Source organism: Paroedura picta, chromosome 8, assembly GCF_049243985.1.
Source record: "Paroedura picta isolate Pp20150507F chromosome 8, Ppicta_v3.0, whole genome shotgun sequence".
Classification (NCBI taxonomy): domain Eukaryota; kingdom Metazoa; phylum Chordata; class Lepidosauria; order Squamata; family Gekkonidae; genus Paroedura; species Paroedura picta.
This window is the reverse complement of record NC_135376.1, coordinates 58,104,660-58,122,282: the sequence shown is the minus strand read 5'-3', so window position 1 is coordinate 58,122,282 and position 17,623 is coordinate 58,104,660. Positions and strand designations below refer to the sequence as shown.

Here is a 17,623-nt window from a genome sequence, read left to right as displayed (position 1 = left end):
AGTAGCTGTAAATGTTTTATTGCATACTCATAATGTTTCAGCTGTTTCTAAAGCCTTTGGTTGTTCTTATCATTGTAAAGCTGATTTTACCAAGCATTGCTTAATGATCTTCAATACACATGTTTTACAAGTGGGCATAGTACCCAGTGATCTTATTTTGCAGTATCAATAGAGCACTGTATTCATAGTAACTGGTATTTTGTCAGTTCAGTATTCATAGTAAATGAAGTGAAGATGACTGTTGATAATGATTCAAAGAATTACTTCTCAGTTCATATTCATTGTCCTGACATATTGTCAAAGCGTAGCATAAATATTAACATGACACATTAGGTGGTACAAAAATTACATAATAGGATCTTACTTACCATAAGCTATGCACAGGACTATACCTTACTTCAGGTACAATCTATTATTTAATAGAACTGAGTGGCTGAAGGAAAGTGCCCTGAATTAATAATTTATACTAAGGATTTGTTGATGTAGTCTTTACATGATTTTAGTAGCCAGGATGAGAAAGGACCCAGGATACAAGAAGTGACCTTCATCAATCCCAGAATCTTGTCCAAATCCATCATGAAAACTGGGTCAAAATGATCCATAAATAGTCCAAGTGATGTATTAGGCCTTTCTTTTGTGTTTCAAGTGTCATCTAGATCAGAGTGAATTCTTGATAGTTTATCAACAAATGCTTTGGGAAAGTATCACAACTAATTGTCTGTTCCTGGGACTGTAGAGGCTCAAATTTATGTATCAGAAGATGCTGAGCTCTTTTGACAACTAGTTGATGCTAAAATTGTAGTCAAGTAATTTTTCTTTGTTGCCATAACCATCATTTCATAGGTCTTAACTAGGGGATTTATAGCATAACCTCTCAGATTCAGCATAATTTTTCTGCCAGCATTGTTCACCCATCTTTATGATAAACCAAAGGACTGTGATTTGTCCTAAAGACATGGGAGACTGATGAAGGGAAACTTCTTCAGGTTCTAGGATCTTTGCTTTTGTGGAACATGTGGCTTCATCTGATAAAGAAAGACTTTACCATTACTTTACCATTACTGGAGTAGAATGACAGGAAACAAAACCATTGTAAACCGGAGTTCTTTTTTGTAAAGCCACTAGCTCAAAAATTAGGGTTGCTAGACCCCCATGGAGATGGGAGTCCCCATTCTCCCTGCCACCGATCAGCTGGTCAATGGGGGAGAAACGTACCCCTCAAAAGAGGAAGATCCATATGCTGTGATGTGTTTCTATTGTTGCACATGTGACCTGGAATTGACATCACAACTGAGACATTGGGGCAAAGTTCTGGTATTTAGGGGGAAATTTCATAGTAGAAGCCAAATTTACAATACAGTTTTTACCCAAATACCAGATAGCAAGTATGTTGCTGCCCATGTGACCTGGAAGTGACATCGTTACACCTGGGACATTGTGACAAAGTTATGGTATTTAGGGGAAAACTTCATAGTAGAAGCCAAATTTACAGTTTTTACCTAAATACCAGAGCATCGCTCCAGTATCACAGAAGTGATAATGTAATTTCTGGGTCATGTGAGTAGTGACGTAGACACACTGCTGTATGTTGGATGTGCCTCCCTGCTACTCCCAGTAAGTCTCTCCCCCCCCCCCCAGTTCCCAGGAAGGTCTTGGCAACCTTATCAGAAATAGAAATTGACATATCATTGGTACTGCAAGAGCTATCCACTGACTTGTGATATAACCAATTCTCAGGAAGAATGGTCTTCTTTCTATAGAACTTCTGCCATCACTAATTGGGGACCTGAGTATTATAGCACTCACGGTAATATCTACAGTTGTGCCTTATTTTATAATAAATCTGAATCCTGGTTTATCCATTGAATCTGGAATTGGATTCAATTCCACAGAGGCTTAATTAGTTTTAGCAATGTCAACAATTTGTGTATTGCATTGCCCAGTGTCTCTGAATACAAAAGCGGCTCTCCTTATTACAGGAGATGATGTTGGCATTTTTAATGCAAACAAGCAATGTAAATGGACAAAATAGAAAACTATAAAGTTACAGGGTTCAATTAGTAAAGATTTATTTCCCAAGTGCCTGCTTGACCTCATTGTGCAAGACTAAATAAGAGAATAAATTCACTGAAAACTGATGGATTTACAGCACTGGGAAACTGAAAGCTCTGAAGCTTTTTATTGATTTTAACATTTATAGTTTTAAATAAAAAAATTAATAAAGATTTGCTTTAACTATTCTCAGATGCAGAATCTAGTTATAATTGGATTCCAAAAGCCAATATATATATATTTAGGATACATTATGGCTGCTGAGCCATAATGTATCCTAAGCCAGAAGGAGAAGACGACCCAGGAAAGACTATACACACTCTCAAATTTCACAGGTCTTACACGGCATTGGAATGCTCACAAATAAACTCCATGATACTAAATTTGATTTACAGAAGGATATAACTGAATTAAAGAAGGAAGTAGCAGAGGTCAAAAAAGAAGCCTTAGATTCTAAGAGCGAATGTATGTATGTATGTATGTATGTATGTATGTATGTATGTATGTATGTATGTATGTATGTATGTATGTATGTATGTATGTATGTATGTATTTATTTATTTATTTATTTATTTATTTATTTATTTATTTATTTATTTATTTATATGCTGCCATATCTCAGAAACTCACAGCAGTTTACAATAAAAGAATAAAAACAACACGTCCATAAAACCCCCAATACATAATACATAAAAGGCATAAAGACAGCTTTTCATTGGAGTAATTTCCCATCTCTCCGCCCTGTCCAGCTGCAGCCTGGAGCTCTTTTGTTTAGGAGCGGGGGTCCTGATTTCGGTAATTCTGATTATGTCATTCAGAATCACTGACCTTCAGAAAATGTTGAGGCCAACATACGACAAATTGAAGATGTCCAGGCCAATGTTCAAAAATCAGAAAAATATGTAAAAGAATTGTGAGAATGGCAAAATTCTACAGAAGAAAGACTGGAATCTCTGAAAGTTCAATGAAAAGCCCAGCATTTGTTAACTTGGAGCAAGAGTTTAAAGGTGAACTTCAAGTCTAAGAAACTCTGATTGAAAAAAATCTATAGAATTAACTCCAAAGTTGTAGCTCGCAAGAAAAGCTCAAGATATATTTTTAGTGAGCTTTGATAGTAAATCTGTAAGAGACTTTATCCTTAAAAAGAACCAATTAGAACCATTTCAAGTTCACAGACAAAAAGTGGCGATCCTTCAAGACCTCCCTGCATTATCCATTCAGAAGAGAGCAGATTTACATGTTTTAAGACAGAAGTTAACACAAAAGGAGTTTTGTATGGAAGAATGACTTTGGGCGAGTTTCAGGGTATAAAATTAATTTTTTTTTAAAATTCTGTTCACATAAGGTGAACAAAAAATGTAAAATCCAAAAAGATTTTAAGTCCAAAAAATAACTGATTTGAAGACTCAGACAGGCTGCAAAATTAATCCGGACAAGATAAAGTACCTGGGCATCTACCTTGACAAAAACATTAAAAATTTAATACACAACTATAATTTAGTCTGGGTATCAGTTCAAGACCTTCACAAATGGTCTAAGTTAAACTGATGATTAGTAAGAATTACAGGTAGTAAGATGATAGTCTTACTTAAACTGAATTTTTATTTAAGTCTCTGCCAATGTCTGTTAAAGAGAGGACAGTGCAGATGACAAAGAGAACTAAACAAGTTTATATAGAATTATAAAAGATCCAAAATAGCCTTTAAGATCCTTCAAGATGATAAGAAGAATGAGTGCAACTAAGGTATTAAAATATTAAACTTACAAAATGCCAATCACTGAGGAAAAACTGGCATAAAATGTTATCTACAAGGTACATTACTCCAAAAAGTATAAGTAGGATATCTAAACAATCAGATGAGAAAAGCTGGAGGTGCCAGGCACATTTTATCACATGTGGTGATCTTGTAATTTAATGTAACATTTGGATAAAAGTACATGGATTAATGTAAAGTATCTTGAATTTTAAGTTTCCATGGTATGCCAAATATATGTTGTTAAGCTGTTTCCCACCACGTTTGCCTAAGCAGCTGAGGAAATTCTTCTTTTATGCAATGGTGGCAGCCAGACTTATAATGCCCCAGATGGAAACAACAAGAACTGCCCGGAACTGACATGTGGCTGAACAAATTGGGAGAATTCGCAACAATAGCAAAATTAACTAGAAGAATAAGAGTTGGTTCTTATATGCCGCTTTTCTCTACCTTTCTCTACTTGTTTATTACATAGTGACCCTCTTCAGGAATTTTTAGAACATTGGAACTGTTTTCTAGAATATCAAAGAAAATAACATTAAATTCACTTTGACTGTTTTAGAAAGATGTTTATCAGACCTGTATTTTAATTCATCAACTTTTCACAGGTTGAGAGTCTATTGTTATTAAATTGAATATTTATTTTTCCCTTTCTCTTTACTGTTTCTGTAAAACTGAATAAAAATAATTTTGAAAAAGATACATTAGTAGTAATTTGTATTTCAGACTTAGCTTTTTGGGGGTATTTTTTTTTAAATAGAGCTTTTATTCTTCAGGAATGTGTCAGAGCTGCTTATCATTTCCACTGCTTGCCCATATGGCAATAACTGCATACCAGTGGAATGTTTAATGTTCTTAGTGACCATATTTAGTCAGAACATACAAGCAAAATCTGAGTATTTGAAGGCCCTTAGAATCCAACTGATCTCAGGTTTTAGTCTACTGTCAGTGCAGTCCTAAGTAGAGTTGCACCATTCTAAGTCAACTGAATTCAGTACAACTGTGCTATAAATCATGCAGTAGAACAGCTACCTTGTTCCCCTCTGGGACTCTGTTCCGAATCTGTTATTCTTTGTATATTTATTAAATGGGACCCTGTGGTAGACAGCTGGAATTGCTAGATCCGGGGGGGGGGGGGGGTGAGCAAGATGAAAGAGCAATGCTGAGGTAAATTTGCTGCAAAAAAATTCATTGGGAGATTTCCCTACCTTATGGTTCATTTCAAGCACTACCAGAGAAGGAGCCCATGATCATTTAACTCAAGAAAACAGCATCCAAATTGTAGGTTACAGCACACTGCACAAAAAATGTGTGCTTGTGCATGTAGGGGTGTGTGTGTACATGCATACACATGATCTTGCATTTAAAATGTATAGGTCCCTGGCATTATCAACCTCTAAGGCAAACAACATGCAGGTGTTCAGAAATATTTCAGGCTTTTCCTTGAATCTCCCAGTGTTTCACTCATCACCTTAAAACACCGTTCTTTCTACACTATAATGTTAATATACAACATATCTCATGGACCTGACAGAATAATGGGACATTAATAGCATGCAGGATCACACCCTGGCAAATCTGTTTTTTCAGAGGAGCTCAGTGTACCTAGGGTTGCCAGACCTCTCCTGGCAGCTGGCAGGGGAGGGGTGGACTTACCAGGAGCACCAGGGAGGTCCATATAGTATACAGCAGTGCATCTACATAACTCACCATGTGGCCAAGAAGTGATGTCATCATGTTCAGGATGTCAAGACAGCACTCTACTATTTTGAGCTAAATTTCTATGGTATATGTGGCTTCTGCCGTAGAATTTTTGTACAGGGCTTTCTCAGAGTGAGAGACTAAGCTGGTAGATAGGGTCTATCTCAAGTTTACTTTGCAAACTTGAAGACTAAGTGGAGTTTTGTTCACAGGTCCCTCGCACTTTAACACTCTAAAACGGATGCTACACTTGAGTCCACAAGCCAGTTTGAAACTGTTTGAAGCAGGGCAACTATTTCTGGACAGCTCCATGTGGCAGTGAGCTAAATTGGCTTCAGACCATGACCTTCTTTGTCAGGCACAGCTGCTATTATAAGGCAGGACGGTGTAGAAAGCTTGATTCTCTGTATGCTTCAATGAACAGAAATATTGTTTGTATTAATTTTTATTTATTTATAATTACATTTATATACCGCCGCTCCCACATTTATATACCGCCTCTCCCAGCAAAAGCAGGCTCGTGGCAGTTCACAACATAAGATAATAAAACATCAACCATATGTTGTCCAGAACCAGACATTGCCTGTTTTATGAAATACTTTAGTAAGTAGTATTTACTAATTACCTTTGCATGCATTTTCTTTGAAAATGTAGAATAAGCAGTCAAGCCTGTTTACTTTCTATATATCTTGTGTTTTTTGTGAATAATCATTGGCATACATGGATAAAGATTAAGTCCTGTTCTATGAAACAAACAGAACACATTGTATGTGTTAGCATATTGGTGATCTGCCCCTTCCCCCAATCTATTTCAGACGTCTCTTTTTTGGTTTATTTAAGGGCAAGAAATAAGGTCATGAAGGAAATCAAATCCTGATGTGGATAAATGAAACATGAGGCCTACTGACTTATTCTAAAAAAAAATTAAAATAATATTCTCTATGGTTTCATTTTATACTGAAGGTAATTGTAATATGTTTTGGAAGATGATGTAAGGTTTCTATTAAAGGGAGATCATGCTTGCTATTTTTTAAGCCCGAAGAGGGACACAGGATGTGTCCTTAGAGTTTATTTAGTAAAAGCAAAGAAACTTTATAAGGATTATAAAATGGCAACATGTACATTAACATTAAGCTACAATTTGAATTTCTTTTTTATTTTTAAGTTATGCCATTCCTGCACATTGGGGCAACAAATATGAAATGGCTTTAGATGTTACTATTACATGTAGGCCATATTTAACCCTCCTTTGTATTTCATTTTAGTAACTAGTAGCTAATGGACTTTTCTGTCATTTCAGACAGACCCTTTTAGTAACTAGCTGCTAGTGGAATTTACTTGTTCATATGAACCCGCTTGCTTTATGAACCTGTATCTCTTTATTAGAAACCGGGCCAACGAATAACATACAGTTTAGAATGGTAATGTAAAAAATAATCATAAATATATAAAGAATTGCCTGGTTAATCATTCAGTACATTCAAGCCTCAACTACGTATGCAGTCAAATTCAGTGGACCATATCATTTCAGATTGTATGTGGTGGTTCTCTACAGAACAATAAAACCAAATCAAAACCCCAGCTCTTTGTAAACTGAAATCAAGCACTGATGGGAGAGAGGTTCTATTCCAACTTATTCTCTACTGTCATAGTTTTAGTCTTCCAGAGTTCTTCTGCAAAGGGCAGCATTAAAAATGCAATCCATCCTCTGCAGTCTGAAATGGTCCCTTTTATTCTTTCATTCTGCTGCATTTGTGAACCTTCAGTGTTGACCGATAGATGTATAAAATCTATAAAATTGGGAGCAAGGGGAAGTTGTCTTAAGTCAAATTTTGATCAGCTAAAGATACGTTTATTAGTTTATTTAGATATGTCTACAATTCTTTCCTCCCTAATGGGGATCCAAAGCAGCTTACATTATTATCTCCCTCCTTCCTTGTGTAGGCTGTCCTGAGAGAGAGTAGCTGCTCTAAAGTCACCCAGGAAACTTCCATGGCAAAGTGGAGATTTGAACTCATCACTCCCAGATCACAGTTGAACACTTTGGACTAGTGGTTGGCACCACACAAGCTGGCATAGCTTTCCTAGACAGAAACTGCTGGGATGGGGGGGGGGACAGCTGACGATGGAGGGTCAAATAATTGTAGGTTAGCAGTTAGATTGGGAGGAGAAGGTTGGGAAATGGAGGGTGGGTTTTGTGGAGGAGAGGGATATCAGGAAGGGATAACAGCTTCTTTGGAGGCAATAGACTGCAGCCTCCAAAGAAGTTGTTTCCCTCAGGAGGACTAGCATTGCCAACTCCCAGTGAGGGTTGCACATCACCCTTAATTACAACTACACTCTAGTCTAGATGACAGAGATCAGTTCTTCTAGACAAAATACCAGCTTTGGAGGGTGAGGTCTATGACAATATAACATGCTGAGGTTGGTTCTGTCTCCAAACCTCACTTTCCCAAGGCTCTATCTCCAGGAATTACCCAACCAGGACTTTGCAACCCCAACAAGAACTGGTCTCTGTAGTTGGGAGATCTTGTGATTCCTGGAGAATGTTACCCAATGCTGGCTAGGGGGGGGTGTGCATCTAGGAGAGTGATAGGGCAGAAAGAGAGAGTGATGGAGTGGGGGCAGAAGGAGAAAGAATGATGGTGTGGAGACGTAGAAAAAGAAAGGGAGTGATGTGGGGGTAGAAAGAGAGAGGAAGTGACAGGCATGGAGGAAAGGAAGAAAAGGGGTAGCAGGGGGGACAAAGAGTATAAGAGAAGTCGGTGGAGAGGGAAGGAAGCAAAAGTGGGGGGGATGGGATAGCTGCTCCTGCAAGTTACTTTGTAGTACAAATTAAGCAGTATTACACTCAGTTGTTTATTTTGCATATTTAATGTGTGTCTCCAGAAACAATAATATGTTCAGATCATCGTCACCCTATTATCTTACTGTATCTTCTAAATCACTTAAGGGTGATATTGGAAGGGGATCATAGTAATCATAGTCCATAGACATCTGGAGAGCCACAGTTTGGCCACGACCCTTGCCCTAAGAGCTTACATCTTTCACCAATCCACAGAATTTCTAGGGTATTTTTGTAGTCTTAGGACAAAATGCTTGGTTATTTTTTTTTAATGAAAGTGGTGATTCTGTACTTCATTTGTGTCCAGTAGGAAATCTCATGCTGGCATGGCTCTTGTGTGGAACTCAGGCTGATAGCCCTTCACATAGCCAAGGAATGATTTAACAGCAGCATTGCATGAGTTCCTTAGCCACAAGTAAAATAAAGCTACTACTTTATAGTACCGTGCCAGCCCTGTGTCCATGAATAAATTCCCAGTAGGCATTTGTAACATGCCAAATACATTGGGATTTATGAAAGATCCCATTGTTTGGCAGGCATCATTATTTGCTATTACACTCTGAATGCTTTGCTTTTAAGATAATTTATTGGAAGCCAACATGTTTAAGAGAGGCCACATTCCATTTGGGGTTTACTTAAATGCTTAATAAGAGTGACACTTAGGCCTCCTGAAATGTTACTTATGTTTGTAAGTCTAATCTTTTTTTGAGGGGTGGGAATGGGTCTTTCATCTCTTGTGAAAAGGAGATGGAATAGTACTAAGTTTACCCCCTTTCCATCTGGCAATCGTGTACAATGTATTTATTTTGTATGCTGCCTCTCTATGAATTGCTTGAGGCAGCTCACAACTAAAACAGTACCAACAACTCAATAAAACAAGTCAAGCCCATGGATTCTGTCCATTGTGGCTTTGAAAGAGAAATGGACAGAGCACGTAAAAAAGCTCTTTGTATGTATAAAGGTTAAGGAGTGTGAAATCATATCATAGCATTTAATAAACTTCAGTATCAGCTGCTGGCCTGAATGACCCAAACTGGCCCAATCTCATCCGATGCTAAGCAAAGGGTCAGCCCTGATTAGGGCTTCGATGGGAGACCACTAAAGAAGTTCAGGGTTGCTATGCAGAGGCAGGCAATGGCACAACTAAGTTCTTCTCTGACCTTGGAAACCCTACTTGATGGCACTTTCCACCACCATACATGTAATGAGATTCCACTAAAATAAAACATCCCAAGTTTAAAAGTTCAGTCTACTTCCTAGACTTCAAGGAAAATCATTAGACCTTAATGCATTTCTAATACATGGGTTAAAATACCTGTTAGTCTTACTATTGCAAAGCTGCAGTTCAGGTTAATGAGAAGGCTGAATCTATTAATATCGTGCTATTATCAGTTACACCTAGATTTTCTTCTATAGATATACCAGTCTGGTTGCAAATGATTGCTGTAGCACTATGATAGCACAATATCCAGTGACGTAGATGGGGGCAACCTACAATATTGGCCAGAATTGTTTCAAATTGGCCATCTTGGAAGAAGAACAGTTGACAATTTCTTGATGATGAAACAGTTTCTTTGGTGCCAGGTAACAAAAGTCTAAATCAGATGTCCCTGTAAGTTTTGGCAAAGTAAAGCTGTGACAAATACTTAACAATAGCTCCTAGGAGTGTTAATCTGTTCCACTGTGATATGGTATGTGGGTTAGCTAGCGCACTGTTGACTCTCTCTGACTCATCTGTAGATAAGGTTGCTGTAGGAGTAGGCTATCTTAGTCAGATACTGTATTCATGTTAGGATTGTGCTATAACCTAAGATGTCTTCATTTCTGCTGGAACTTTTCCTAATCCTTACTTCTTAATTTGCCTCTCTTTAATTTAAAACCAATTTCTGATAACGAGAAATTGTGTTGGTTCCCCCTCCCCCCTTGCTTCTTGGTATTCAAAGAGGGATAGAAAAGTTTAGTCAAAGCAACGAGCTTGATATTTTCCCCCAGTATTATAAATATACCTTAATGACAAATTGTATTCTTTTAAAGTTTAAATTATAACATACCTACATCTCACATGCAATACACCATGGCTTTAAATGTTATTCTTACATATAAATACAAGGAGCATCATGGGACTTCTTAAGTGGTGCAAGTGTGATTGCCTTAAGTAGCCATTAACAAAACATATTTGATTATCAAACCATTTCCTTTAGTAACTTTATATACTTTGCCTGAGAAACATTTACCTTTATATGAAGACTTTCTCTAACTGAAACTTCCCCCCAGAGAGGTTTGCAAAATGTCCTTATGCTACTGATTTTCTCATAGAAATGAGTGGTGAAGTCTGATCATTCAGTAGTGATATCAGTCCATGTGTGTTCTAGTGTACCTACAACACTTTTTGCTGTCTAGATCTCATGGAAGAAAATTCAACAGGTTTCATAGACCACAGTAGTTGTTAAAAAGGTAAAGGTAAAGATATCCCCTGTACAAGCACCGAGTCATGTCTGACCCTCGGGGTGACACCCTCCAGTGTTTTCTTGGCAGACTCAATACAGGGTGGATTTGCCATTCCCTTCCCCAATCATTACCGTTTTACCCCCCAGCAAGCTGGGTACTCATTTTACCGACCTCATAAGGATGGAAGGCTGAGTCAACTTTGAGCCGGCTGCTGGGATCGAACTCCCAGCCTCATAGTCAGAGTTTCAGACAGCATGTCAGCTGCCTTACCACCCTGCGCCACAAGAGGCTCCTTACAGAAGTTGTTACTGGGCATTAACTATGTGGCATGTCATATTGTTGATTCTTTTCTTAGAAGACTGTTCTATTAATGGCACAGTCGGTAGCATATATAACTTGCTTATTGCCTAACCGGAGGGCAGTTACCGGCCAGCAAGGAGGACATGCACACACACTCTTGTTTGATGTGGAATTGGCCACAGTTTTATTAACAGCCCAACCTGGGGAGAAAAACCTTGTCACCTCACGATCAGTGGATCGCGAGGAAGGACACACTCCAGTGACACACCACATAACCAGAACAGGGGGAAGGCAACCTTATATTGGGAGACCCAATGGGTGTGAGCCTCTGTTTGGTTTACCCCAGTTGCCCGGCAATGTGAGCGTGTTTCTCCAGCTGGGGATGCACCACAGCTCAACATCTACGCAGAATCTTATGGAGGCCCCCTCCCCACTGCTGAAAAGTCCAGTTCACAGATGCAAATTGCTCACAAAAGAATCTCCCCGGGCCAAAACCGCCAGCTGTGACAATATTTAGCAACAAGCAAAAGCACAAAATATGGTTACAACTTTGAGAACCGTTAACCAAAGTCCATTCAATTTGCACAAAAGATATGATAACTGTTTTAAGACATATCCATCATCCTTAACATTGACCACTAAAATTTGCTTTACATATATGATAACAATTTAACAACAAATTACTTTTACCAGCTAAACACTTGTTACAGGGTGGGTGGGTAGGTATTAAACCTGCCGCTGGCTGGTTGAGGCAGCAAAAGGCCAGTTAACAGGCAGGCGGCCACTTTTAAGAGGGTGGCTCTGCCCCTGCAAAACACGTCGCAGTGAGCCACCCTAGCCACGCCCAGGTCACCTGATCTTGCTGTGCTCCCTCCTTGATGGCCCCACCTTCTGCTTCAGCAACCTGCAGCCTAGCTGTAAGAGTGTAGCTGTGATTCTTATCATTTTTAAAAGATACCTAACTAACTACTGTTAACTTCAAGATTTTTTCTCTGTTTTATATTTTGTGCAGCATCACTGAGGGTTATGCTATCAAAATGTATGTGCTTATTGTTGGCACAGTGACTGCCTAAGTGCCTTGTATCCAAAAGGTTTGGGAATAGATGGCCTTAGCAACATATTTACTAACTTCATCACAGAATATTTTAAAGTCTTTAAATCTTTATATTTTATCTGTTTTGGCAATACGCACAATCAAAGGATAACAGAAGCATTTTCTTCTTATTTAGTGAGTATGGGTAAACCTGATGAGCTCTGTACTCGTGTTGTTGTTGTTATTATTATTAATATCAATATCAATAAAAGGAATGTTTCCATACTGAAAAAAATACTTAGGGAACTGTGCCTTAAATGTTATCTCCATATGGTCATGTGTTTTGCATCATTTTTTAAAAAAGGAGTCATTGTACAACACTCTACTGCAGCATTCAAGTACCTCCTTTGAAGTGGCGGGTTTTTTGTTCTACATTTTGGTTACAGTGTGATTTCAGTGAAGTCAGCCAACAGGCTTACAGGGTCTTTTGGCTCATGCTCACTAGCAGTTTTCTTGGCAGCTCTTCTTAGCTCTGCATCTTTATATGTTTCTCTCTCTTTCTTCCCCTCCCTCCATTTCTACTTTCTTACAGAACGATCACCACACCGGCCTATCCTACAAGCGGGCCTACCAGCAAATACCTCAGCCATTGTGGGGAGTGATGCAGAGTTTGTCTGCAAAGTCTACAGTGATGCTCAGCCTCATATCCAGTGGATAAAGCACATAGAAAAGAATGGAAGTAAACATGATGCAGAAGGAATACCATATCTGAAAGTTCTAAAGGTAAGCTTGTTTTTCCAGACAATGATTAATTCTTTTTTATATTGTGAAAAAGGCCGTTGAGTGAGGTCAAGAGTTTTGAAACTGGGATTGAATTACTTTTAATGACCCAGAAGCTTTTATTTGTGCCAGCCCATAAATATGCTGGAACACATAGTTGTTGGTCTAAACAAAAGGAAAAGTTAGTTCCACTTTTGGGATTCCAGAAAATCTTTTACTTGCATACAGAGATTGCTTGTTTGTTTTTCAGACATCATGGTCACTTATTAAGAAAATTGCAACATCACTATCTTGACATCACTTGAGATTTATTCTTGGGCAAAGAGTGTCCAAAATAAACCAAAGAAAATTGATTTGGTCTTTGTTATTAAGAGGCTGGGAAAACATTAAAGATCTTTCAGTAATGACCATGTTTGCTGCCAAGGGACATTGGCAGAGCTGGATTTTTATGTCAAATAAGTCAGTTTTTTACCACTTCCATATGGGGCAATGGTTTTTTAAGGCTAGCTGCCAGTTCTTGAAATTTTCTGTTTGACCAGTTTTGTTACATGGAAGTGGCTTGTAAGGCAGTATTGTCCTTTAAGGCAACACATTGGTCCTAGATATCTACTGAACTCGGCCTTTCCCCATTTTGTACAAAATAATCTTCATTTATTCTTTTTAAATAAACATAGTAAGATGTTTTTATACTAATGTCTGTGCTAAATGGAAGAGTTCTTCAAATGTTGGTGGCGGGACCATATTGGTGTTCACATTTGGGGCAGCAGTTACATTGTTCTCCTGTGTTATTGGTCTGTTCTAGCGTTCGGGGATAAATAGTTCCAATGCTGAAGTGCTGAAACTGTACAATGTGACAGAGGCGGATGCTGGAGAATATATTTGTAAGGTCTCCAATTATATAGGGGAGGCCAACCAGTCTGCCTGGCTTACAGTTCTGCCAGATAAAGGTAACAACGTCTGTTAAAGAAAGCTGGATGTAGAAGCTGGAAAAAATTGGTGCTTTGGGACTCTGCAGGCAGCTTGTAGGATAACTCCATGACCTTGATATATTTATAATCTTCCCTTAGAGATGCAACTGGTATTACTCCAGTAGCCATGGAAAAATTCCCACAAATACTGTGTAGTGTATTTTTAGTAACTTTTAAAAAACCTCTTCTTTCCTCTCTTTTACTTTAAGCTGTCCTTTTGTGTTCACATATATTTGTTCTTGTTAGTCTAAATCTTCCTTAGGTTTTATTTTACTATTGGTGTTACTCTCTATGTATGGTGAATTGTTTGTCTTTATTATGGGTATTATAGCCACTAATTGGGATAGGGACCAGACCTTAAGTGTAATTTCAATGACATTGTATTTTAGATTTTTTACAGATTGGCTGGGGCTGCCAGGGAGGTGGAACATGATCATACATCAAATGCATGGGCCAAGGCATGGGCAGGAAAGGCAAGGGCCAAGCTTTACCCAGCAGGGCCTGCCAGAGACCTGTGGGACCATGAGCGGGTTCAATGGGAGGGACCCGAGCACGGCCCCTGCTGTGGCTCAAATGGAAACTGAGCAGGCAGAATCAGTACTCTTGGGTCCAAGGGCAAGAAACGCTGGAGACATGGCCGGGGCTGATGCTCTCGACTATGTCATTTGGACAGCTCTACAAGTGAGTCCTCCTCATCAGAGGACAATGACGATATGGGCCAGGGGGGCGGGTCGTATTGGCTACAGAGGGCAATGGTCCCAGGTATCCCTGCTTGGCTTGCCAAGCATTGGGAAAATACAAAGAGATATTATAAGGTGGGGCAAGAGCTGGCAAGCCGACTGAGTCCCCAGTAGGTTACCCAGTGGGAGATGATCCCCTGGGAACCCACTTGACTAGAAAGCTGCATAATACTTTGTGTACACAAATACTTTGTGGACGTTTTTTATTTTATACATCCGAAGGGAGAGGCACCTAGGACTGGCTTAGGAAGGGGAAGGGACAAAAGGACTGTATATCGCACAAGCAGAAGATAAAGGGGAGCAGGACATAAAGGGGAGCAGGAGAAGCACTGGCAAGCCAGCAAGAAGGACAGCCGTGGCCGTGTTTTGCCTTTGGAACTTTTAGTACCTTTCTGGAGTGGGCCATTAAGGGCAGGGTGAGAAGCCAGCACTTAACACATTTTTTGGACGATTTCCTGTGTGTTGGCCCAGTGGGTACATCTAGTTGTGCAGACAAATTAGTGGCTTTTCCATCATTAGTGGAAGAATTAGGGGTCCCATTGGCAGCTGAAAAAGGGAGGGCCCATCTGTTCAGCTTATGTACTTGGGAATCATGTTAGATTCCGAAGCCAGGTTGTCAAGTCTGCTGGATGACAAGCTGAGTGCCTTGTGGGGTTTACTGGGTGGCATGTTGGAAAACTGTAAGTGTAGTTTGAAGGAGATGCAGGGCCTCTTGGGAAACTTCACATGCAAGGCTGTGTCTCCAGAATGGGTGTTTTTTGCCCATCTAGCCAGGGCTATTGCAGGGGTAGAGTCAGGGCACTATCATATACGGTTGATGTGTGACCTGAAAGAGGACCTGGCAGTTTGGAGTGAATTCATAAAGAGGTTTAATGGGGTTTCCATTTGGCAACCCCCAGTTTCCATGGGTTCACTCTGATGCTTCAGGGAGCTTGGGTTTTGGGGTGTTATATGGTAATAGGTGGTGTGCCAGAAGATGGCCAGCAGATTGGGTTGAGACGGGAATTCTTCGGGACCTCACTTTCCTGGAACTCACTTCCATGGAACTATTTCCGATTTTGGTGGCAGTCACCATATGGAAGGCATTATTTAAGGATTGTAAGGTATTGTTTTGATGCGACAACCAAGCAGTTGTGTGCATCATCAGTTGTTAGTCCAGTAGGTCTCCATGAGTCATGCAGTTGCTGTGGAAGCTTGTGCGGATTTACCTGGGTACAACATCACGTTTGGGGCCAGACAAGTCCCAGGGGCTTCTAATTATATTGCCAACGCTTTATCTCAGCTTCAGGAGGAGAGTTTTCAGTTGTTGGTGCCAGCGGCGAACCAGTTCCCAGACCAATTCCCGGAGGAATTGTGGACCCTTGCCGCAGAACAATCATAGAGGCAGTGAACAGCTCCTTGGCCCTGGCAACTCAGTGAGCCTATATGGTGGCTATTGGGGGATATATTACTTATTATAGAGCAAGAGGACACTTGCAGGCATTGCCCCCAACAGAGGATTTGGTTTTACAATATCTGGTTTATTTATGGGCCCAAAAAACCTCCCTGAGAACTATGGGTGTGCATTTGGTGACCTTGTCATTTGTAAGTCTTGGCAATAGTGGGACCCCACTATGTTCTTTCTTGCACACAAGGCTATTGCTGGATGGAAAAGGCGTAGGCCAGCGTGAGCAGATGCCCTATTTCCCGGAACATTTTGTGGCGCCTGGTGGGCCTCTTATCGGTGGTGTGCACTAGTGCATATGAGGCAGTGTTGTTTGAAGCAGCTTTTACCCTTGCGGTTTTTGGGGCTTTTTGGTGTGGTGAGCTCTTGCCGGCAACACGTTAAAACCTGGGGCACTAGGCATTGGCCAGGGAGGATGTGCAGGTTGAAGGAAAGAATCTTCACATTTGGCTATGCAGGTTTAAGATGGACCAATCAAGGAAGGGGCACATTTATACTGCTGCTGGCATGTGTGAGGGATGGCCTGTGCCCTGTATGTAGCACACTGGCCTATTTGTCAGTTCGCCCAGCAGTCCATGGCCTACTGCTGATTTGCAAAAATGGAACTTGCCTATCTCGGTATCAGTTCAGGGCTGTTTTGCGCATCGCACTTGGTCAAATAGGACATCCAGCATCACAATATCGGACCCACTCTTTTAAGGATTGGGGGGCAACTGCAGTGGTGGATGAGGGACAATCACCAGAGGGAATTAGGGTGGTGGGGCGATGGCAGTCTTTAGCATACAGATGGTATATATGCCCTGGTCTCTTACTTTAATATATTCCATATTGCAGGTTTTGGAAAAGATGTGTCAAAGGTTTTGGTTATCAGTCATAGTATTGTACACTGGGCAGCTCGCTATGCAGTGAGGTCTGGGTGGACCAAGAGTTTGGGCCTGGAAGGCCACTATCGTATCACCTGGGCCGGACGGCGTGGTATGCGCTGGAATGCACTGCTGGATGACATAGACAAAACGGTGCAGCGGACTGGTGTGCCAGACATTTTGATAGTCCAGTTGGGCGAGAACAATCTTACAAAAATGACGGCAGTCAGCCTTATGGACAATATCACGTGGGACCTCGAGACTGTAATAAACTGTCTCCAAGAAATTCAAGTGTTGTGGTCAGAGCTGCTAGAGAGGCGCTGCTGGTTGGGAGTGATATCCCTACAGAAGTTTGACCTTTCTAGACGAAAGATTAACAAAGAGATTGCTAAATTTGTTGGGAAGAAAGGGGGTTGGTATGTGTTGCACCATGGTATTAGTCATCGGTTATGGCCATTATATCGCAGAGACAGGGTTCATCTTACTGAGTGGGGGAGGGACATATGGCTGCATGACATAAGGAATGCCCTGTGGGAGGTATCTGGCAGGATGAGTGTTGGCGGGAGCGCAGGGATAGGGGCTTCCATTCCTCGGTTCAGTGGCAGGAATTTGGGAGGGGGAGGATCCCTTTGTGAGTATGTCAGGCCTGTATGCTGGCCTGCTCTTAGAGGAGGCCTCCATAAGAGGCTGTGGGT

General features: G+C 40.4%; 1 protein-coding gene across 11 annotated transcripts in view; it reads left to right on the top strand.

Moving 5' to 3' along the window:
* The window catches only part of FGFR2 (fibroblast growth factor receptor 2), a 182,375-nt gene that overhangs the window by 127,945 nt on the left and 36,807 nt on the right, over positions 1–17,623 (top strand). For 7 of the 11 annotated variants that reach the window (XM_077349948.1, XM_077349950.1, XM_077349955.1 and 4 more), the window contains 2 exons: positions 12,726–12,916; positions 13,716–13,860. In XM_077349948.1, coding sequence (XP_077206063.1) covers positions 12,726–12,916; positions 13,716–13,860 — 336 coding nt within the window. The remainder of the gene's footprint in view (positions 1–12,725; positions 12,917–13,715; positions 13,861–17,623) is intronic. The other 4 variants (XM_077349957.1, XM_077349956.1, XM_077349953.1 and 1 more) reach the window with 1 other exon arrangement.